Raw genomic sequence first — 24,496 nt, forward strand, 5'->3', positions numbered from 1 at the left:
TGACTCATAGCTCTTCCCTCTTCCCCACTATAAAATTGCCTAATTTTGTTTAGGAAGTTGAACACAATTTTAACTGAGAAAAGTGGAAAAAAAGAACTTCTGCCCTGTATTCTATCTTCAGGCTACCTGTGTTAATGATATCTATGAAGCAATGAAAAAATAGAAAGAGTCCAAAGGCCAGTTAGTTTGATTGTGATTGGAGGTTTATGAAAAGATGGTTAAGTTACTTGCCCAAGGCCTTACAGATAGTAAAAGCTAAAACAATCCAGTTCTTGAAAGAAAACAAAGGAGATTATCTTTATGGCTTGAGGATAGACAGAGATTTCTTAAACAGGAAATACAAAACACTAGTCAAAAGATAAGATTAATAAAGTGGACTTCCTTAAAATTAAAAAAATTCTGTTTATTAAAAGATAACATTAAAACAAATAAAAGTAAGCCACAGATTGGGAGAAGATATTTGTAATACCTATATGGGAGAAAGGACTATATCCAGAGTATGTAAAGACCTCTCATTGAATATTAAGACAGACAACTCCCCACAAACCGGCAAAAGACTTGAATAGACTCTTCACTAAAAGCGTATCAAAATGGACAGCACATATCTGAAAATTTGCTCAACATCACTGATTATCAGAGAAATGCACATTTAAGTCACAATGAAAGCCACACTCTTTTTTAAATTAAAAAGACTGGTAATGCCAATACTGGCAAAGTTGTGGAACAACTAGAAATGTCCTATCATTGGTTGGAACATAAATTTTATACCACTTTGGAAAATGCGCAGTGTATTTAAAACTTCATATGTGTACACCCTATGATCCAGGAATTCTAATTTTGGGTATATACCCAACATAAATGAATGCTACATCCACCAAAAGACATGTATAAGAATGTTTGCAGCAGTTCATTCATGAAAGGCAAAAGCTTGATGCAACTCAAATGTCCACTAACAGTAGAATGAGTACAGAAATCATTGAATATTATATAATGAAGTAATACATAGTAGTGGAAAAAGAATGAACCACTGTGAGAACAAGATGGATGAATCTCATTGACATGCTAGTAAGTGATAGAAGACAGACCCAAAAGTAGTGCATATACTATGTATTTCATCCTTACCAAGTTCAAACAAACATTGTGAAACACAGTGAAAGCTAAAACAGTTCAGGGTCATAGTGGTCAGAATAGACGTTACCCTTGTGGGAACTAGAAAGGGAAAGGGGGATAAACAAGATGGAAAGGTTCTATAGTCTTCTGACCTGGGTGGCAACTGCATTTTGTGTGTATATATAACAATTCATCATTTGCACATTTAAGATTCGTGAACTTTACTGAATATTGTACTTTAAAAAGCAAAAAAAACAAAAAAAAAAGACTGTCCTGATTTTGTTTCCAAAAATGGGTCACTGTGACTTTCCCTACCAGTGCTCATGAGAACCTCCTATCATAGGCATTAAAATATTCCCCCTCACCAGGGAAGACACACACAGTATTTGAAAACTCTTTACAGCCCAGCAGATACTGAGAACACACTTAATACTACATCTGGGAAGTACTCTTTTATCTCCAACTCCTAGTAGAGAATCACTACAAGCTCAATAAATGTTTGTCCATAAATAACGACTACCCGTAAGATACAAAAAGCATTTGCCACACGCTTTATGACAGGTACTGCTGCACTAATAGCTTTCCAGTATTTCCTTAATAGTTATATAACCTCGTAGGGTTTATGGAGAGTTGGTTAAGTTATTGGCCCAAGGCCTTGCAGTTTAAGTGGTGAATGGAGATCTCAAATCAGGTTAGCCTGGATTCAGAACTTGGGCTGTAAACCACGCGCTATGGAATGAATGGACGGCGTCCAAGTCCCGCCTGCAGGTTATATAACAGACTCGACTAAGCCCCGCGGCATTCCCAGTGGGGCTGAGCTGTGGTGGCCGCCAACACTGACAACAGGCTCCTGGAGCCCCTCGTCCCACTAAGTGCACACAGGTGGTCCCGGGCCGTAGAACCAACTGCGCTCTTATTCGAAAGACCACGGTTTCACCTTCAGCTACTGTGCTTTGGGAATCAGAAAGGTTCCCAGAGTCCAGAAACCATAGTTTTTTCCGACTTCAAAAACCCACACGGAGGTAGGCACCGGTGTTTCGCTCCATACTCCTGAAGAGAACCAGCACGAAAATCTCCAGAGAAGCAGAAGAGAAAGAGGCCTGCAAGGGAGCACTTTAGAGATGAGGAAAGGTTGGAGGGGTGGAGTTACGCGATAGGAGTGGCAGAAAAGCGAGTAAAGTATAAAGAAAATGTGTACCAGTAACTCCAAAGTGGGTGTCTATGCAGCCCTTCTCTATTGCGCTTGCGCAATGCTTCCTCCTTTTGCGTCCCCGCCCTTTCCCGCGGCCGAAGATTTACTCGTCTCCCGGCAACCATTCACTTAGACAGCCAATCAGAGTGCACCTTTTGCCCCGCCCCCTGCCGTCAGCGCCGGGCGGAAAGATCCCGACGGGACTGGCTCCGCCCCGCCCCGCTCCTGGCTCCCCCGCGAGGGCAGGCTTTGGGGCGGGGACGGGGGCGGTGGCGGCGGGCGGGAGCTAGGTCCTGCCGTATAAGAACCGAGGGGGCGGCGGCGGGACGGCTCACTCGGTGCCGCTGCCTGGGGGCTGTAGTGACCGCGCCGCTCCTCTGGGGGCTGCCCACGCCTAGGACCTGCGCCTGCCTCCTGTTACACCGCCCAGGTGAGTCCACAATTCCTTACTCTAAAGGTGCGAGGATGCGGCGGCGGCCCCAGTGAGCCGCACGCTCTGCCCCCGAGGGTCTATCCCCGCCAAACGGTGCTCAAGTCTTTGCCGAGCCAGGTCGGGCGAACGAAGGCCGGAGGGGAGGTGCGGACAGGTGCCAGGACTCGGTGCTCCTTTCCCCGTCCCTTCCGCGACGACCCCGCCCCTGAGAGCCAGAAGAAACGCTCCAAGGGGAGCTGCAACTTTCCGGAGTCTCGGGCCCGGGCTTGGCAAACTTCAGCGAGTTCCTGCTCCCGGAGTCCTGCGGACTGCGCTCTGGCCCGGCGCAGGCCTGGCGTCCGAAGAGTGTGATGGGCGCCTCAGGCTCCTTCCCCGGATCCGACGGCGCCCCCCGACACCCCTTCCTCGCTTGCAGCCTCTCCGGCTCGCGGGCGCGCACACCTTCTTTTGCGGACCGAGTGAGAATTCGAATTCGGCGGTTTCACAAGGCGCAGTTGGCGGCGCAGCGGTCAGGGGCTGGTATCTGGCCAGTGAGGGGAGGGGCGCTTCCTAGGCTCATTGCCTAGGCCTGGGTTTTAAGGAGAAGGGCGGAGAGCCTTAACTTTTCATGGATTCACTCCACCGCGGACACCGCGAGCAGCAAAGTGACCCAAGAGAGTGACTTGAGAGCTGCGCGTCTCGGAAACTTCTCGCGAATCCGGAGTCTGTGAAACCGGTGCCTCCCCTTTGGGAATGGAACTTGCTTACCGCGTAGGTTAAAAGTCATGACTAGTCAGTTGATGGGGATAGCGGTGCGGCTGGTGGCTGAGAGGCACCGCTGCCCCAGGAGGTGTTGCAGTTGGGGGACTCCTTTCGCTCTGGTGTCGAGGCAGGAGGCAGCGCGTTGGGGTGGGGGGAGTCGGAGAGGGAAGAACCTGAAGGGTATGCGTCGGTAGCCTGCGCTGCTAAACGCAGGAACACCGGCGGAGAAAACCGAACAGAACCGACTACCTGGAAGTAGAGGGGGACGGGGGGAGACTGGAGAAATGCTGAAGAGTTTCTCCGGAGAACCCAAGTCCTCAGGAAAACTGTTAGGGCTGGAGTTGGCGGGAGGGATCATCTCAGCCCCTTCTTCCCCACTTTTGTCCCGAGCGGAGCTTCTGCAGGGTTCTCACCAGTTTCTTGTCTTAAGTAGGAACCTGCTTCCTTTTTAACGTTTTCTATATTTTTATGGAGGCATAACATGCATGCAACGAAGTGCTTGAAGTGCATTTATATAGTATGTAAGCTTTTTATAAAGACTGTGTATGTGGTCGTTTGTATTGTGACAACTCGTTCTTCAGGATACTTGGTAAGTGGGTTAGGAGATTGAATCAGCCCAGGAAATAAAGTTAAGATGATTAAATCCTCCTAAAGTAGACTCCTGGCTGGCCCCGCTGCCCTCCAGCAGGATGAGGGTGGCCATTGTTGGCTACGCCAACCTTCCAATCTGAGTACCTTGGCCGGGAAGCAAGTTAGGCAGCTGGGAGGGAGGGAGAGAGGGGAGCATACCCAGCCTCTACTGTGCCTTAACTCCCCAGCGGTGTTACTGGGCAAGGGAGACCTACCCCATTGGACCCTACAGTGGAAGCGGGTGGGGTGGGGACTAAAGAGTGCTGAGATATCTCCTGGCTCTTAGGGAAGGGGTCAGAGCTGGGCCAACAGTGGTTCTGTCCTTAGGCATTCTTGTTTGTGAAGATGGAAAACTGAGTATCTCTGGAGCCAAATTTGGTTGACTTGAGTTAACTGAAAACTCATCTCTGAAGGTATATGCATAGCTTTATTCTCAATAAAGAGTTTTTAGAGGATTTTGGTGTAATTGTGTAGAATTGTTCAGGTAGTTGTCTTGTCGTTGTTGTTTTTTAAAATTTCTCTGCCAAGAGGCCTCTAAGTTGTTAACAAAACAGAGGTCCCTGATTTCATAAATTACTTTAGTGAATGTACCTAGAAACTCTTCCTGCCGAGTTTCTCCCACAATACCTGCCTTGTATCCAGAGATTAAATCCTCTGGAGGAAAGGATTTGGCTCTTAGCCTGTTTGTTAGAATGAGTGGGACTTAGTTGAGCACCAGTGGTTTTTCCTACTTAGTTTCTTCATGTCTACTATGAGTAGAAGTAGTCACCAGAATCTCATCCCAGATCCCAGCAGCCCCCTCCCCTCTACCTCTATCTTCCAGTACACTTATGTTGCACCCCCAGTGTTCAAGGCCAGGGCAGATAATCCACATCTTGCAGTACCCATCAGAGAACAGAGAATTCCTCATGCTTCCGAAAGTCCAGCAACAGCAGGGCAATAAACATAATTTAAATGTGGACCGTAGTGTTCTTGTTCTCACAGTACCATTAACCAAACACATTTGACATAAAACTAGAAAACTACATTTAAAATTGTGTGTGTGTTTTTTACTGTATAAATAAGTAGTAGCTTGTCTTTATCTTTTATCTTTGATATGTTGTGTTGATGGATGCACCCAAGGGTTCTGAAGGGTCATATTAAGCCTTTTTTGCTTAACAGAATGAAGTTGTAGAAGCCCAAGACTAGTTTCATAACAGATGTTAAAGTTGTGTTGTTGTGTTTGTGTTTCTTGGTCTCACATCTGACTTGGGGCTATATTTGTTATTTTGTGTGCATGTGTGTTTGGGCGTGAAGCGGGAGCAATGCAGTCTGAGGTTACTTGGGATAAAACATTACTCTGGTTAGATAAGGTCCATTGCTTTTTTCTATTGTCACTGAGGTAAGCAACGCAATATAGGAAAATGCTTTCTGCCACCTTGTTTTGACTGCAGCACACAGCTTAAATTGACATATATGATGAAGCAGATAGCTCTGTGTTTTAAGAAACATTGCTGTGTTTAAACCGACTTGGGCACATCAGTAGTGCTGACCTCTTGTGATGTTTTCAGGACATACAGTCTCAATTTTTTTTTTTTTTACCTTTTCATTACATGCACTATAAGGAAGCTTGTATTTAGAATTTAAATGGTTTGGAGGAAGCATCTTCATATGAACCAACTATATAAGGAAGCCTTATGAATTGTTTAGAATTAATAGATTTTGTACAGCTGGCCTTGGTAGCTTGTTCTAGAACTGTTTGAGAACTTCTTGGAACAACAGGAAAAAACCAGTATGAAAAAATAAGTGCTGATGTTAAGCAACTCTGCATGGAGGGTGTTTTTTAGTCTCAGAGCCTGAGACTGACTTCTTGGAGTCTCGGTCACTCAACTGCATAGAGCGTTGTTTATTTCTTGGATAACAGTGATTGAGTTAGTAAGTAGTTAAGTGCTTCCTGGGCAGCAGTTCGTGCCAGGTGCTGGGGAGGCCAAGGGAATGGTATTCGAAAGGCCTCGGGAAGCGCTGTGGACAGAGAGGGGCTGGGTTGGCTTCGCCACTCACTGCGTTTTCTCTCAGTTGTCTCAGCCTCTGGCATGTGAGCCCCAGGAAGGTGGAATCTGCCCCAGGAAGGTGGAACCCGCTCATTGCTGACTGCTCAGCGCCTGCTTCTAGAGCCAGCCTGGCACCCAGAAGGTCTCCTGTCATTTAAACACTTGGCTGTCAACCTCCATTCCTTGCATGGAAGGAGGTGGACTCCAAGTGGGTGTTCGCCTGGTGGGTCAAGGCAGGCGGGGTGGTTCCTGGGTCTTCTCAGCCGAGGCCTCAGGAGGATGGGTTTGGTGCAACGGCACTGAGCAGCAGCTGAAGCTCCTCAGGCCCAGCTCCAGGCCTGCTCCCTTAGGCACTGCCCATCCTTCCCACCCTCCCTGGCCTGGCTCCCTTGGCCTTTCTCTCCCCATGTTCACTCAGATGCTGGTTCTGCTGATTCTTTCTCTTTTATTTTTTGCTTCCCTTCCTCATCACTGACCTGATTGACCAGAGCAATAACTGAGCATGCCCCCTGCCTCTGGCCAGTGCTGCAGCCCTGTGCACCTGAACCCCGCCATCAGAGCTCATGGGAACTGCTCATTCCTCTTAAAGCTGATTCTCCTTTTCAAGACTTGTTACCTATTTTTGACCTCCCTTGCAGAGTCTTCCTAATTGCCCTACCTTGCCTCACAGGACCGGTCCTCAACTATTTGAACGCATGAATGCTGAGAATGGGGGATGAGGTGACCCTCCCTCTTGCCTGGCTGTCTTCCTTCCCCCCTCCCCCCAGACACACACACCGTAGATCCCTGCCCGCTGCTTGTCGTGGTTGGAGCTTGGCATTCGGACTCCTTTGGCTGTGTGGTCATGGGTAGCTCTGTCCTTCCCAGGGAACAGCTGCGTGGTAACTGCAGTCGGGAGTGTGCTGGTCCAGGAGAGACCAAGCGGATGCTAATTGGGGCATCTGACCTGTGTCCACTTGCTTGCTCAACTGGGGGACAACACTGCTGTCGTCTCCTGTGTCCAGGCCTTGTGACCTTTGTGTTTACCCCCTCTCTGCTTGTCAGGCTACCTTTCATGGTGTGGAGACCTGAGCTCTGGCCCTGGGTAAGCCTGCCTTTACGTTTTCTGGCTTCAGTTTCTTCATTATAGTCAGGACAATAGACTAGACCAGTGCTGTCCAGTGGAAATAGGAGAGGCACAGTTAACTGTCCAGTAGTCACATTGGAGTAAAAATAAATGGGTGGAATTCATTTTAATAATAAGCCTATTGAATCTATCACTGAATATCATTTCAATATGTAATGTATACCAAAAAGTCTAAAAGAGATCGTTTACATTTCTTTCACACTGAATTCTTGAAGTCCAGTATGTGTACATTTAGAGCACATTTCAGTTGAGGCCTACCTTATTTAGGGCATCAGAGGGTCTAAACCATCTGCAAAAATATTTCACTCTCAAATTCTGATTCTGCATGTGTGGGAGGCAAGAGATCATGACCCAGAATGATGGAGAAAGAGTGTGAACCAGGATCTATGCTCTAAAGGGCAGGGACTTTTGTTTCTTGCTTTCCAGTATTGTAAATTTTAAGAATAGTGCTCAGAACATGGTAGGCTCTTGACGTTTGAAAGAGTGAAAGGAAAGCCAGTCATGGCTAACTTACAGATAATCATTCACCCCGTGAGTCAGGTTCGACACTAAAACACGTGATGTCTGATTCCTAGTCCAGTGCTCATTCTTTTGTTAAGTTTCTTGGATAAAAATCATAAGGTAATAGAATTTCAAAGAACTGCTGATAAAAATCTACTGGCAGGGGACCAAGAATCGACCAATAATTAAATTTTATCAACAACAACAACCAATAATTTTTATCAACAACAACAATCAATAATTAAAATTTGAGTGACAATGCAAAAAGTCACTTTCAAAGAAAAGGTGTTTATGAGTTATCTATGGCAACAATGCATTTGTTGTGTGATAATGCTAAACTTGGCCTTGCTGCCATCCTCAGTACCTGGAGGTTAGCTACTATGTGAATGCTAACTATGTTAGCTGCTATGTGAATGCTAACTCCTTGGGGAAGGATCTACGCCAAACAAAAACCTGGATGGAACTGTATGTTAGCACCCCTGCTGAAATGGAGGCCAGCTCACATGCAGGCATTTGTAGATGGGTGTGTATATGTGTCTAACCAGTGATAAGTGCTTCATCAGAGGAACCAAGAGTGGCTTGTCCATTTCCTGATAAGGCCCAGGGATGCTGCTAGTGACTAGACAGGACTTTTCTGCTCAGAGCTCTAAGCTGGAAAGTTAGATAGTAAAGCAGCCTTTGATAAAACCTGTAGGCTGTCAGCTCTTAAGCCTGTGGATTGTATGTGAACTTGGTCGGGCTTACAATAAGCAGTCTCCTCTCTAGAATTATTCTATTTTTTTCCAATCTGGTCAAACTCTAAAACAGAAGGATCAGCTCTGTTTGGGGAGCTCTTTTTTTGAATGAATTCAGACCAGTAACACCTCTGATGTAGAAAGAAGCATTGGGTGGCGTGGGAGGGAGTTACCAAGTAGCAACAAAGATTATTTCCAGTTCAAATGGTGTGTATAGCACCTAATGCTGACACCTTGGAAAAACATCCAGGCCTAACTTCCATCTAAAGATGTCTGTGTTCTAACCTTATTGATATTTCCATTTACAGCAACTTTAGAGTGTTCCTTTCAGCACTTGAACTTGTGCGTGGCACCCCAGTGTTATGATTCTGTTTGCTGTTTCACAGCCCCCGTGTAGCGCTGCCAGTGTTATCTCTCTGCCCACACTTGCTTGAGCATCCTATTTTCAAAGGTTTAGGGTTGTCATGGGGTGGCTGTTTAAGGACAGAGCCCAGTGGGAAGAGAGGGTTTGTGAAGGCCCCTCTGACTCTGCCAGCCCAGAGCATGGTTTGAGTTCAGGACTCTGCTTTCCACAGCTCAGGCAGTGGTCTCATTGCCGTGAGAATCTAACCAAACCTTCTGACTCTAGTAAACATCTGTGTTAAATGGGGGGGAGGACACTGATAACCCTGAGAAAACAGGCTGCAACCTCCATCTGAAGGCGACAGAGCTGAGAGTGAGAAAGGAACAACTGTGGGGTTTGTTGTGCCACTGACTTAGAAATATTTGTCTAGGCAGTTATTTCTTTGCACTGAGGTTAGAATTTGAGCAACTGTAACAAAAACTTCTTGGGGAAAAAGTCAGTATAGAATGGATTTTGTTGTCCTTTAAAAAAAAATGCAGCCTTATTTTATCTGGTTCTATTGCGCTGGGCCATCTGCTAATCTAAACTCTTACTCCATGTACAGGAAACCCTGGCATGTGCCTGTGTTGTCTGGAACTTTTTTAATGTGTTGGAGCTATGGAGGAGTCTCTAGAATGTGGCCCCTTGCTGGTGGTGGGCCCAGCCCTGGAGAGGAGCTCACACTCCCCACTTCCCAGATAACTTCTGGCCTTAACCCCCAAGGAATTCAAGGAGTAAGGGAGGATTTCTGTTCATAAGTCCAGACCCACATTGACCCTGGTGTTTCTCCCTTCTACCCACTTATCTGCTGCTGCATACATCAAGCAGCTTGACTGATTTTCATGGTCATTCAGCATGTCTGGCTTTGTCTTATGGATGACAGAATCTCAAGGGTTAGATGGTCTACAGGTGGGGAAAGTGACAGGTGTCCAGTCTCAGCTTCAGCACTCATGGAGTCTTCCTGTTTATAGTTTTGTTCTAGCCCCTGGAGTCCGAGTCACTCCCTGCACATTTACCAGCTGTCTCCCTGCGGCTCCAGTTGGGTTAGTGGTTCTTTGATCTGAGAAGGTTGTCCTCTTGTCTGTAGGGAGTGTCCTGTTCTGTTGCGTTATCAGGGGATCAACACTCCTGATCTCCCAGCCACCAGAGCGAATCCCAGCAGTTGTTCCTTTATTCTATGAACAAAGCAGTGTGCCTTAGTTCTCTGGATCAGGATGGGTCCACTCCTACAAACTTCTCTCTTTATGCCATTATTTTTTCTTCTTAATGTTTGTCCGGCAAACTGTCCCAGCTCCTGCCGCTTCTGGGTTCTCTGGCCTGGACCTGCTTTCTTTGAAGTCACTGCTCTAAACACAGCCAGCATCTTAGAGCTCCCTCAGAAAGTTGGGGTCCTAGGTCATCATCTCCTAGCCATTGTTTCCTTCAAGCAAACAGTAGCATAACTATTAGAACTTCTTTATTTAATTATAGTCAGTTCTGATGGCTCTTGCTGGGCCGATACATCACCCAAATGGAGAATGATTTTGAGGGAAGGAGTTTCTGTACTGATAGTTGTTAGACACTTTGGTTCTAAATACTTTGGCCTTGCTTTCAGAACTTGCCATCTGCTTTTACCCACCATGAATGGCTTTAGCATATTTTGCTAAACTTCTTTCCCACCATCTCATTAAAAAATATCTTCATACCTTTTTTCGTTTTCCTTCCACTTGCGGCCATCTCCTTCCTACAACCAGCTCAGTAACCAGCTGTTCTTCAAGCCTCCTCTCCCTGAAAGCTATCCACTTCCTAGGAAGCCTCTTAAATCTCAATTCTGCCTCTTACCAGCCATGTGTCCTTAAACAGGTGACCAATTTTGTTCCCCAGTTTCTTTGTGTGTAGAGGGGGAATGCCTTGGACAGTGGTTATAGGAATCATGTGGGTTGATCCAGTTCCTGAAAGCACTGTCCTGCTGCCTGTTTGGGACTTTGGCAAACAGTTGTCACCTGGCTAAATATCTAGTCACATTTGGTGTCCCTAGGCCATGGCTGTGGCCGGTGCTGTAACGAAAAGCCCCTGGAGAGTTATGTACACATTAGTACCTGGCCTGGAGCTTCTGAGGAAGTAGTGAAATTCACCCTGTGGGAAAATGACCCAGGCAGGCCTAGAAGATCTTTGTGTTATGAAACGACTGATGTACACCCCATGGAGAAGTAGGACTTCCCACTCACCGTGGCAAATAAATTATCTTCCTTGACATCTTTCTGAGGAGTATTGCTAAGTTACGTTGGCGTCTTTTACTTTGTTAGAATCTACACAAAAGCGGACAGTATAAAGGGTGACTGACTCCAGCTTCGCTGTCTCTGGTGTGTACAATTGGGGTGGGGGGATGGAAAGATTATAACTGTGGTCATATTCTTAATGAAGATTGCTGTCTCCTTTCCTTTTTTTTTTTTTTTTTTAAATTAAGACCAACAAAATCTTTGCTTTAGAAAAGACTTTAGTAGCAGCAAGAACTGTTGGTTCCAATGCACATGTGATTACTACCCTCTCCCCACCTCCTACCCACCATGACTCCCACCTAAGAGGGACTGAGCAGGTCTAAGAGTTAGGACACTGGCTGCAGAGTTGAGGTCCTGGGGTCAATTCATTTGATTTTTTTTCTGACTCTCACTTCTTAATTGGTGAAAAAGAGACAGTTTCTTTAGAAGCTCATGAGGATTAAAAGGCAACTGGTGTGAAGTGGCTCATGCTAAGTATTATATTCTGCGCTTGTACACACACTTCTACCCCCCTTAATTTTACAAGCAAATAAGCAATAGGCCAGGATCTGCAGTTCTCATTCACTCAGCTCACATTCCCAACTACTTTGACTTCTGCTTAAATTCTACAACCCAAGTGCCTACTAATGCATCAGTAGATTAACAAAACACCATATGTACACACCATGGAGTACTACTCAGCTATAAAAAATGGTGACTGAGTATCTTTTGCAACAACCTGGAGGGATCTGGAAACTATTCTTCTAAGTGAAATGTCACCAGAATGGAGACACAAACACATGTGCTCAATACCAAATTGGAACTAATCGATCAACACTTAAGTGCACATATGGAAGTAAATCTCAGTGACAGTTAAGCTGGGGGAAGATGGAGGAGGGGATGGGTAAATTCACACCTGTTGGGTGCAGTGCACATCATCTGGGTGAAGGGCACACTTACTAATTTGACTCAGTCTGTACAAAAACAAAGCATGTAAACACAATGTGTACCCGTAATATTCTGAAATTTTACAAATGCAAAAAAAAAAAAATTCTTTAGGTTTTTACAAAATAGCCTTTTTTTTTTTTTTTTTTTTTTTTTTTTTGCCAAAGTGTCCTCTGTTGTTCATGAGGGAGAAGGGTTTGTGTGTAGAAGATGTGTGGGAAGACTCACAGGTGCGTCAGTGCCTCTCGGCCTGGAGCCAGGGATGGCAGATGTCTTGATTCCATGTACACATTCCTCTCAGAGTCTGTCACCAGGCTTCGTCCATTGCCCATGGGTGGAAAGTGTTACTGGGATCCACACTTTTGAGGTAGTAGCGTCCAGAAACAGTGAAAGGAATTCTTATCACCAAGGAATGCTGCACTGTGATGGTGTGCTTAAACCCACAGTGGGGTCGGAAGAGCTCAGTTGCCTCTGGACTGATGAAAAGCTTCAGTAGCCGAGAGCCTCAGTTGAAGCCTCAGCGTTTTCCTGAGACCTTTTAGACATCACCTTGATAGCTTTCATTTAACTATCACAGACCTAGACTCAGATATATATAGGCCTTACCTTCAAGGATGTCTACCAAATCAAGAACTTTGGACAGTTTCTGGGCCTAATGCCAGGCACAAAATAGGAATCTGTGTTGATTTGATAAGGCCTGTGGGCAAGTGTTACTGCTCTTAGCCCCCTTTCTCCAGCTCTTGTCTGTTTCTCCACTTGCTCACCTCGAATCTCTCCTGTTTTCTTAGTGGAGCTGTCACCCTTGCTTCTGGAGAACCTTGACTACTCCAGGGATCTGGACAAGCCTTGAAGCAAGACTAGAAATAGCTATCTCCCGCCCCCCGCCCCCAATTAATGCTCAAACATAGGTTTTCAGATCAACCTGTCTTCAGCAGCAGGAAATGGTAAACTAAGTTAGACATCAGCCTTTTCCTAAGGGAGTTTGGTCTGCCTTCTGGCCTAATTGTTCTTTTGCTCTTCCTTTTACTGCCAGCCTTACGAACCTGTCCTCCCTACACACCCCCACTCCCTGCCCAGAGTTTCTATTCTTCCTGTTGCAGTCAGATGACAGAAGGAAAGGGACTTCAAGGATCCCTGAAATAGTTGTTCATTGGGATCAAACCTTAAAACTTAGAAGATTAAGTAGTTTGGACTGAGTAGGCAGTTGGTCATCTTGACTTGTACCTGAATTTTCAAGTCATTGAAAAATTATGGTTCCTACCTTTCTTTTCTGTTGTGCAAATACAATGAATCTGATTCTCAAACAGTTAAAGGGAAATCAAACACTTGAGTTTGAATTTACTAGACTTGAAATTAATGTTTTCACTATAGTAGCCACTATTTTGTTAATTCTGCTAACTAGAATTTGCCTTTAACCAGGTCCTTTCATGAATTGGGAATGTGTGTTCCACGTGATTCTTTTATATGGGGATTATAACAGTGTTGATTTAATGTGGTTAATTAAAACTAAAACTGTTGCTCTAAGCACTGGGGTGTTATCTAAGCACCCAGGGCTTGTGACTTGAATTTATTCTAGTAATACCAATGTTTGTTCAGGTAACTTGAAAATGTGCTTTTGGTACTGAAGATTGTTTGGATGAGTGAGGTAAAATGAAGATTTCTTTCTGATAGGCACAAAACAGTTAACATGAACCTAGCCTAAATTTGTGCCTTTGGTAGATTGAGCTCCTCTCTACGTAAATCATGGAAAATTGAGAGAATTAAAAACTATAGCACAGATTTGTCATTTGTCACGTTCCACACTGTGCTTTTGTGTAGACTGCTTTTTTCCAAAACTTCATATGTGTGAGAAGTTGGCATGGAAGATAACCATAGCCATCTTGGATTTCTGAAAAAGTGTTTTATTGACTTTATTAAAGTTTTTACAACTGTAGTCAGTAATCAACATAGTATCTATCATGAGAGTGGCTACATGTTTGAAATGAGAAAAAGCAGTTCTATGAAACTGCGGAAAAAAAAAAAAACATTTTTGGATGACAAACAGAATGGGATAAGATGAGATGGTTTTCACTATTTTGAGAGTTTGTTTTGTTTTGTTTTTTTTTAGAGACAGAGTCTCACTGTACCGCCCTCGGGTAGAGTGCCGTGGCATCACACGGCTCACAGCAACCTCTTACTCTTGGGCTTATGCGATTCTCTTGCCTCAGCCTCCCAAGCAGCTGGGACTACAGGCGCCCGCCACAACGCCTGGCTATTTTCTTTTGTTGCAGTTTGGCCGGGGCTGGGTTCGAACCCGCCACCCTCGGCATCTGGGGCCGGCGCCCTACTCACTGAGCCACAGGTGCCACCCTTTGTTTGTTTTTTTAATAAACAATGACATCTTTTAAAGAGTACAGAAGTAGAAACTTGACTAAAAGTCACTTTTGGGGAAAAACAGTCCCTCTTTCCTGCTCATCCCCGTAGAAATCAAGATTTTGGGGGAGGGAGTAGAAGCTTGCAAGTGTATTTGATTTTTGGCACATGGATATGGGAGGAGGATAGGTGGTAAGAAAGGAATTGAAGAATTAAAGTGGCAGATGAGTAGAAGGCTCATAAGGGAAAGATTTTAGAACATGGACCATAAGATTTTAGTGTTTCAACTAATACATGTATAGGTTCCAAATTCAAAGGACACAAAACAAGTTTTCTTCTTCCCCTGTCCTTTGAACTAGAGGCGGTGTTTGGTAAATATTGAATTATTTCTTATGGATCTTTCCAAAGATTTTATATGCTTATATATGAATAGATGTTTACAGCCTGTTATTTCTTTTATTTTGTTTCTTCTTAGAAGATCTATCTAGAACTGACAAAAGGGCATTTAAATCTCCAACTATTACAGTGCAGGAAGATATCAAATTGTTCATATCCATTAGTTTTTTTTTTTTTTAATAAATTGAGGAGCATTTAGGTAGGGTGCATAAATGTTAATTATTAAAATCTCTACATGTTGAGTGTCTCCCTTGACAAATATGTAGTGTCTGTCTTTGTCTTTCCTTATATTTGTCAGTATAAATCCTGTTGTATCTGCAAATAGAATTGAAACCGCTGCTTTTTTCTGATTTCCATTTGCCTGTATTATAGATGCCCATCACTTCACCCTGAGTCTTTTTTTATCCTTTGAGGTAAGATGAGTCTCTTATAGGCAACAGATACCTGGCATGAGTTTTTGTATCCAGTCAGCCAACCTGTGCCTCTTTAGAGGACAATTTAAGCCATTCACATTAATTGAGAGAATTGACAGGTGTGGTAGTGTTTTGGCCATCATGTTTTTCAAAGGTCCAGTGGATATTTTTAATCCTTTCACCCTTGTGGAAGTTAGGTTTTATTTGATAAATTCTGGGTGAGTTTACTTTGGTGATAGACCATTGTGCTGGTCATTATGGAAAATGGGTCTGAGTATTTCCTGGAGAACTGGTTTATTTATGGCAAATTTTCTCAACATGTGTATGTCAGTAAAGTATTTGATTTCTCCATCACAAATGACCTCAGTTTAGGTGGATACAGGATCCTAGGCTGAAAGTTGTTTTAGAGAATTGAAGGTTGATGACCAACCTGTTCTGGCTCGAAAAGTTATTTGCTTTTCTATTAACAAATCTTGATGAACATTTCACATTTATACAGAAAGAGCAGATCCCATTCTTTTGAACAACTGCATACCTTTGTATGATGTTGTACACATGTATCAAATCACTTAACCATCTTCTACTGATGAATATTTACAGCTTTGTAAATAATTCTCCACTGACCACCTTGGTGCATACTTACAAATACATACCTGTAGGAAAAAATTCAAAGTAGACTTACTGAAAATGGAATTGCTGTGTCAAAGAGTATGTCCACTTAAAATTATGAATCTTGTGTTGTTCTCCAGAGAGCCCAAGGGCAGTATACCAGATGTGTCTGCTTTCCAAATGTGGGACTTATTATATTTGCCAATTTGATAGGTGAAAATGATACATTGAGGTTTTAATTTGCCCATCCATTAAGTAAGGTTGAATGTTATGTGTTCATGTCCTTTGATCCTTATCTGTTGGGGTCCTGATATTTCTGAATTCTAAAGTTCCTTCTTAAGGAAAAGAGCACTTTGCCAGTGATCCAAATACTTTTCTTATTTTGTTCTCTGACTTCTTTAGGGCATTTTTACCATATAGATACTTCTATTTTTATATATTCAAGCACATCAATTTTTGTGGCTTTTATGTGATTTATAAAGTACTATTTGTAAGCATATATAACTGCTGTCCTTTTTCCCCAGAGTTTCATCATTTTACACTTATGTCTTTGATCTATCCATCTAGAATTCAGGGTCGTCCAGCTTTGTTTTTATCTCTGCCATTGAAAGAATAAGAGTTGTCTTGGGCCACACATTAAATACAAAAACAGTAATGAAAACTGATTAGCAAAAAAGAAAAAAAAGGTCTGTGCATACTTTTCATGATATTCGATAGCACAGATAAGCAAAAAAAAGTCCTCAGAAAATCAACATGTGGCCCTTGGGACTGTAAGTTGGACACCCCTGAATTCTAGATCATAGTTTGGCATGAGATAGGGAGCCACCTTTTGTTTCTTTTCTTAAAATCTAGATAACTATCCAAAAGTCTTTTTCCCCCTTTACTATCTTGAAATGTTTTCTTTATTATATACTCAATCCCTTTATTTGATTTGATTTTTAGATTTTAAAGATTTTGTTCCATAGATTTGCTTTTTGAACCAATAGGCTAGTATATATCATTTGTTTTTTCATTTTTTTGAGACAGAGTCTCATTCTATCAACCTGTGTGGTATACCATGGCTTCAACACAGCTCACAGCAACCCCAAACTCTTGGTCTCAAGCAATTCTCTTACCTCAGCCCCCTGAGTAGTTGGGACTATAGGCATGTGACAACATGCCTGGCTAATTTTTTCTATTTTTAGTAGAGGTGGGGTCTTGCTCTGGCTCAAGCTAATCTTGAACTCCTGAGTTCAAGCAATTCACCCACCTTGGCCTTCCAGAGTGCTGGGATTATAGTGGCTCTGAATGTGAGCCACTGAGCCTGGCCAATTAATGTTATCTATTTCTTTGTTTGTTTGTTTTTTGAGATGGAGTCTCTATTGTTTCTTTCTTTCTTTCTTTCTTCTTTTTTTTTTCTTGAGACAGAGTCTTAAGCTGTTGCCCTGGGTAGAGTGCTATGGTATCATAGCTCACAGCAACCTCCAAATCTTGGACTCACCCGACCCTCTTGCCTCAGTTTTTCTATTTTTAGTAAAGATGGGATCTCGCTTTTGCTCAGGCTTTTTGTTCACGAGTTTACTCGTGAACTCAGGCAATCCACCTGCACTGGCCTCACAGAGTGTTAGGATTATAGGCATGAGCCACTGCGCCCAGCCTATTGTTTCTATTTTTTGTAGGTTTTTCCTGGCTATTCCTGACCTTCCTCCCATATGAACCTTACAAATGCTTAGTCTAAAATAGATTCTAACTTTGAATTTACTATAAGTTCACAGATTTTAAAATATGTGAAAATTCTCACTCATACATGCCCCCCCAAAGGGAAGGATTATTGCTTCCCAATTTCTCACTGGTCTTATATACCCTCCTCTGACTTTCTAGAGTAGAAGTTGTCTTGATTTAAGTCTATAGGGAACCCTCTTGGAACCTTTTTTTTTAAAAAAAAAAAAGAAAGAAAGAAAGAAAAAGGACTTGAGTCAAAAGTAATTCCTAGAGCTATTCTCCTCTGTAACATTATTGAGGTTCTTCTGGAGATTTTCTTAAAATTGTTACTTGAATGCTTAGTACTACTGATTGCACTGTGGCTTTTCTGTTGCTGTGGGCCTTCTCACACTTGTATCATAAACATCCTTGAAAGCACAGAGGTGGTATGGTGAAAAGCCAAGTTGTGTCTCTATACATAGGCCAACATATCTGAAATCTATGAACTCTGTGCCCCCAAATCATAGTCTGGCTGTGTCTCAAAACAAAGCCAAGGTCATACTTGGCAATAAACACAAATGCACTGTGTGCTAATCATAAAAGAGGCTACAGAGAGCTACTAGGCATGTAGGGAGCACAATGAAAAGAACCATTACAAATCTGCCTTGAAACAAATGCCCACTGCAAGAAACATTAAGTATTTCCTCACAAATTTTGCTTGGAGTCTGTAACTTAGGAGTGCTTTGCTAGGATGGTGTAGGTGGCCTACGACTTTTTAACACCATCTGAAGAGGTTTGAAGGTAAGCCTTTATCTTCTTCTTGACCGGTATTGATGAGTGAGCAGCGGAGGACTCTGATCATGACATCAACCTGCTGTTCTTCTGCTCAGCCCGGCCAAGAGCTCCTATTGCCTTTCTGTTGGCTTCTGCTCCCTCCCCATAAGTGAACTATTTGTGGCCTTCTCATTCACTCCTGTTAAGGGACATCCTTGTTCCGTCTTTTTATTACATTTTATTTCTACTGCTAGAACTGTCTGTACCGCACGCTGCCTTACATTGAGACCTTGTATTCTCACCCTCTTCTTGATAGGGAGCTGGGGAAAGCTCATCTCTGTGTGCCCACACAGTGCCCTGACACTACTGGGTGGAGAATCTCTGGCACCGGTGCAAGGCCAGAAATCCATGTTGGAACCCCAGGAGAATGCATGCTGATGTGTATTCAAACCCAGCAGCTTCCAAACAATGAAACTGCAGAAGTCATTGGGATGGATTTTGTGTGTGTCTAGCGAGTCAGAAAGGCGGGGAGTGGGGGGAGAACTTTGCACAGTGAAATTGGAGGACAGCACCTTGACTGTTTTGTTTGGGTTTTTACATCTACCCAGCTAGCATTTGACCTGTGTGGATCCACAGGAACTTTGACTTTTTAATGCATATATCAGTATTTGTTTTTACATACTAGAATTTCCAGAAATCCATTATATTTCCTTTTTTTTGCAAAGTACAATGTAGTTAAAACTTACTTGGGAAACTTTGTGGTTCTAGCAGGTGAAGTGTAAGAAGTGGTGGTTTTCTCCTGGTACTCAGTGCTGCCTCAGCCTCCTTAGGTAGCTTCTGTGTACTGGTTTTCAAAATACAGTGGTAAGATCACACCGCCCTGAGGAAGGGGCCCATATTCTTTGCTGGAAAGAATGGTTCCAGTGCATAGATGACTTTTTTTAAATTTCAGATTAATGTGAAGATACAATTAGTTTACAATGTTTGCATTTGTTAGGAGGAGTCCCTGTTATAGTTGTGTCTGGTACCCAGATGGTGTGCCATATACCCTTACATGGTGCCCATTAGGTGGGGAGAACACCAGTCGTCCTCTCTCCTTCCCCCCATCTTGAATTGAGCTTTTCTCTCATATGGATGTATATTAAATTGTCCACTGGCTTCATATTAGTATTGAGTACATTGGATACTTGCTTTTCCATTCTTATGATACTTTACTAAGAAGAATGTGTTTCAACTCCATCAAGGTTAATACAAAAGATATAAAGTTTCTATCTTTTTTATGGCTGAATAGTATTCCATGATATACCTATACCACAGTTCATTAATCCATTCATGGGTTGATCGACACTTGGGTTGCTTCCATGTTTTGGGGATTATAAATTGAGCTGCGATAAACAATCTAGTGCAAATAAATGTCCTTATGATAAAAGTATTTTTTTTCCTGCTGGATAGATGCCAAATAATGGGAGGATTGTGGGATCAAGTTCTTTGAGGATACTCCATACTTCCTTCCAAAGAGGCTGTATTATTTTGTAGTCCCACCAACAGTGTAAAGGTATTCCCTTCTCTCCACCTTAGATGACTTCTGTTGATCAGAAACCTAGTTATACAAACAACAACTTTGCTTCTTTCTTGGCTGACAGAAATATTTGTTATAGGACAGACCACTCCCATAAGTGAAATGGACATGGGAATCTTGCTAAGGGCACAGGCTTTATTCTAGCAGGTGTGGTCGCACTCTGCTTCTTGGTGAGGTCGCAGCCCAGAGTTGAGAACCTGCCTGCTCTGGGGTAGAAGTGTGTGGGTGGTTGGTGTGTTCTCTGTGTGGGTGTTGTTATCATTGGTTCAAAATGTAGTTAGGGAGCCAAAAGCAGAAGAAACTTCCAGACAAAACAGAACATTAACAAGCCGTTCAGGCCTCTCACTGTATGAATATTGTGTCTAAGGCGATTTGGTTTCCTTCACACCCACCAGCACACTCCACCCTCCCCACCCCCACACAGTTAAAAGGAGCAAAACAACAACCCACACAAAACAGAACTTGGTCTAGAAGTCTGTGTGTTTTTGTCCTCACTTGGTGCAGGTGCTTCTCTTTACCTGCTTAATAACTCTTTTCATGCTCACAGCAAGCAACCCTGAGCAGTAGATGTGATTTACCACTGTTTTACAGTAAAGTGTTCAGAAAGAAACCCGTATATCTGAGTTCCTTACTCAGCTTTGCCATGCGGAAGTGAACCCTAACTCTGTCTCCCACCTCTCGTTTTCAGTTTCCTCGGCCAGAACGTCCCCAAAGATGGCAGAGGAGAGCAGTAGTACCAGGGACTGCGTGTCCTTCAGCGTGCTCAGCTGGGATCAGGTCAGCCGGCTGCATGAGGTCCTGACCGAGGTCGTACCCATCCACGGACGAGGCAACTTTCCAACCTTGGAGATAACTCTGAAGGACATTGTCCAGACGGTCCGCAGCCGGCTGGAGGAGGCAGGCATCAAAGTGCAGGATGTCCGGCTGAATGGCTCTGCAGCCGGCCATGTGCTGGTCAAAGACAACGGCTTAGGCTGTAAAGACCTGGACCTGATCTTTCACGTGGCCCTCCCGACAGAAGCAGAGTTCCAGCTGGTCAGAGACGTGGTGCTGTGTTCCCTCCTGAACTTCCTGCCAGAGGGTGTGAACAAGCTCAAGATCAGCCCTGTCACTCTGAAGGAGGCATACGTGCAGAAGCTGGTGAAGGTGTGCACGGACACGGACCGCTGGAGCCTCATCTCCCTCTCCAACAAGAACGGGAGGAATGTGGAGCTCAAGTTCGTCGACTCTATCCGGCGCCAGTTTGAGTTCAGTGTGGACTCCTTCCAAATCATCCTGGATTCTTTGCTCTTTTTCTATGACTGCTCCAGTAACCCCATCTCTGAGCACTTCCACCCCACGGTGATCGGGGAGAGCATGTACGGGGACTTTGAGGAAGCCTTTGATCACCTGCAGAACAGACTGATCGCTACCAAGAACCCTGAAGAAATCAGAGGCGGAGGACTTCTCAAGTACAGCAACCTTCTTGTGCGGGACTTTAGGCCCACAGACCAGGAAGAAATCAAGACTCTAGAGCGCTACATGTGCTCCCGGTTTTTCATTGACTTCCCGGACATCCTCGAGCAGCAGAGGAAGCTGGAGACCTACCTGCAAAACCACTTTGCCGAGGAGGAGAGAAGCAAGTATGACTACCTCATGATCCTCCGTAGGGTGGTGAACGAGAGCACCGTGTGCCTCATGGGGCACGAGCGCAGGCAGACCCTCAACCTCATCTCCCTCCTGGCCCTGCGTGTGCTGGCAGAGCAGAACATCATCCCCAATGCCACCAACGTCACCTGCTACTACCAGCCAGCTCCTTACGTCAGCGATGGCAACTTCAACAACTACTACGTTGCCCACCCCCCAGTTACCTACAGCCAGCCCTACCCCACCTGGCTGCCCTGTAACTAACCTGAGAGCCGAGGGCTTCCACAGTGGGAGCCCCAATAGAGCCAGGGCTCTCAGGTAGGGGAGCCTCCTTCTAGATGTAGGTGTTTGGCTTTTAAAGGGGAACTCAGCTCTGATTCTGCTTTTTTTTTTTTTTCTTTGTATACCCATTGGAATGGGTCTACAGTATACCACGAGCCAACCCTAAAGGACCCATAGTAAGTGCCACTTTGGAAGATGCTGTAGGAAGTGTGACCTATCCACATCTTTCCAAGATAGACACACTAATGTGTCAAGTCCCAAGCATTAGCACCTGGGGGTTTGAGCTCTGCAATAATTGAGATTGGGAGAGCTTGGGCAGCATATGAGAAGTGTTAAGCTGCTTTTCTTCTCACTTCAGCCTAGAGCAGCCTGTGTTGGCCCTCACTTGGGATTCTCAGCAGTTACCTGGAAGCTGTGCTGATAATCTCTCATATCAGTTTTAGTCAGGCAAAAATGGTAAACATGAGGGTGCTCTTGTGACCCAATTTTTGTTCAAGGGACTAAATTGCTTATGATTATTCCCTGTCAGCAGAGCTGAGAATTTCTTTCATCAATAAACCAAAGCCAATAGCTGGAGAATTGAGATCTGGTTGGAAGTGGTTTATGGTTTAGATGCTGTGTGGAATTGTGAGATATTATTGAGAAAAAAATAACTTTTTCTTGAAATGTAACTTGAAAACAAAATAAAATGTGGAATATGTTTAAGTAGAATTGTGGTAGTGGTGGTGGGAGGGAGTGATTGTAAATAGGAAGTGTTGAATGTTCATTCTTTTTTTCTTTAAGGAATTCTTATTGGATAACATGTTTTTTCCCATCCTCCTCAGCTCTGTCATGGTTGACTTTTGTTTTGCTCTTCTTGAGACAGGACTGTGCTGGCTCTAGAGTTATTATGGGAACTGACAGGAAGGGTCTTCCCATGTTTTAATTGGAAACCCATTTTGGTCACATTCCAAGTATGACAAACTGTTTTTCTGGAGTACTTTGGCTTTTTTTGTTTTGGGGTTTTATTTTTGTATTTTTTTTTCAAAAATAGTGATTTCCTTCTCTAGGCGTTTTTGACAGCAGATGAATTCAGGAATTTCAGTAGAATCGAGTCGACCTGTGGAACTGCCCTGGCATCCCACCTGCTGTCTCCGTGCTGTGTGTGAAGGTGTGGGTTAGTGTCAAGTCTGGCTTGTTGTCATTGGAGCTACCAAGGAACTTTGAAGTCATTCCGGAGTGTTTGGGAAGAGTTGAGTGAATGGAAATGATCTTCCTTATTCTGGTAGATTAGACCATACTTGTTTATATTCTGCACTTTAGAAGGAAAACAGTGTTAATCTCTAGTCAAAAGCAAACTTAATTAAATGGAAGACTTCTAGCCACTGTTGCCTTTCCCGGTAGAGTTAGATAAGAGATTTTGTATTTTGAAACTTTTTGTGGGATCTCTTAGAAAGCATCACTTTAGGGTATCACTCAATATGCCAGCCAGCTTGGTTTCTAAAGTATGAAATCCATGCTTCTGATTCTTATTTTCTTCTGTGATCATAAAAAAATCCAAAGCCCTAAGTGGTTGCCTTCTCGTTTTAATGATCTCAATACAGACATACTAAATGAGTGGTTTACCTTTTCCTAAAAATATTTTCAGGTGATGTTTTGGTCCTCTTAAAAGCAGATCAGACGTGACTGAAACCCAAGGCATTTGTGTTGTGCTATGTGAGGAGATGGAGCAGTCACTTCTTAATGGAACCAGCTCCCATTTCCCTGCGAGCTTTAGGTATATTTGTATTTGCTGGGTTTGAGTCTAAGCTGGTTGTAGGCTGAGGGAAGCCAGGTTGTGTCTGTGTTAGAAGAGGGCCAATGAAGAGCGATCCCAACTTTGAAAATCCTCTGATCATCCATGACCTTGAAGAGCTGCCATTGTGGTCCAATGGCAACATATTTGCACAAAAATGAAAGATTGGTTTAACCAAGCTTTGAAATGGGATGAAGCCGCCAAGATAGGCACACTCGTTAACACAAATCAGTATTGCTTCTTCTAAGGAAGTTTGGGGCCAGGGTAATGAGGCACAAGATGAGGGTAGAATCTGCATCAGGTAATTACATTTCAGTTTGTCCTTGGAGATCTTTCTGCTTATATTTTTTTCCTGCCTGGTAATAGTTCTCCTATGAGGACGAAGGGAGGTCTGGAAATTTCAAGAAATTCTCAAGCCAGCTTTTTGCACAATGGCCTTCTTGGTTGAGTGTCTTCACCTGACCTCCGTAGTCAGCCCTACTCTTTTTGTCGTTTGTGAATAGACATGTGTTCTAAAACTATCAGGGTAAAAAGCTGCACTGACCAAAGATGCAGGTCTGTAACACATCTCCTGGACCAATGGGGTCTCCCCCTGTTCTAGGAGCCTTTTGCCAGCCTCAAGAATAGGCCAGGTAACCTTGAACGTCAGGTGTCTGGAAATTCTAGCTGAAACCTGCCTTTCACATGGCTCATACAACCCCTAGGTGCCCTGAACTTATACTTAGTCCAGTGGCTCTTATTTTTTGTGTGTTGAGTAACATGAAACTTGGCAGTGGAAGAGGACACTGAAGTTCAAGTGCAAGTTGTAATCTAACTTTAAGCAGTCTGTCTTTTGTGTCATGACTCTGAACTGTTTTCTGATGCCTGTTTCTTGAAGTCAGATGGAAATAGTACCTCTTCCCCTCTATTGGCAGAAGAGCACACACTAGATTCATGGCCTTTGAGCTTCA

General features: G+C 43.8%; 1 protein-coding gene across 2 annotated transcripts; it reads left to right on the plus strand.

Moving 5' to 3' along the window:
- The first annotated feature begins 2,638 nt into the window (after positions 1-2,638).
- On the plus strand, positions 2,639-22,470 carry TENT5C (terminal nucleotidyltransferase 5C). 2 transcript variants are annotated; one of them, XM_053592634.1, is made up of 2 exons: positions 2,639-2,732; positions 20,553-22,470. In XM_053592634.1, exon 2 carries the CDS (start codon positions 20,579-20,581, stop codon positions 21,752-21,754), a length of 1,176 nt encoding a protein of 391 aa, XP_053448609.1. In that variant the 5' UTR covers positions 2,639-2,732; positions 20,553-20,578; the 3' UTR covers positions 21,755-22,470. The 2 variants fall into 2 exon arrangements, with proteins under 2 accessions (XP_053448609.1, XP_053448610.1); XM_053592635.1 differs by lacking the exon at positions 2,639-2,732 and adding an exon at positions 2,756-3,485.
- Positions 22,471-24,496: the final 2,026 nt, after the last annotated feature.

This window comes from Nycticebus coucang, chromosome 5, assembly GCF_027406575.1.
Source record: "Nycticebus coucang isolate mNycCou1 chromosome 5, mNycCou1.pri, whole genome shotgun sequence".
NCBI classification, from domain to species: Eukaryota; Metazoa; Chordata; class Mammalia; order Primates; family Lorisidae; genus Nycticebus; species Nycticebus coucang.

What these genes read in the sequence shown, in the direction of transcription:
- TENT5C (XM_053592634.1), top strand. Translation starts at nt 20,579, where the DNA reads ATGGCAGAGGAGAGCAGTAGTACCAGGGACTGCGTGTCCTTCAGCGTG.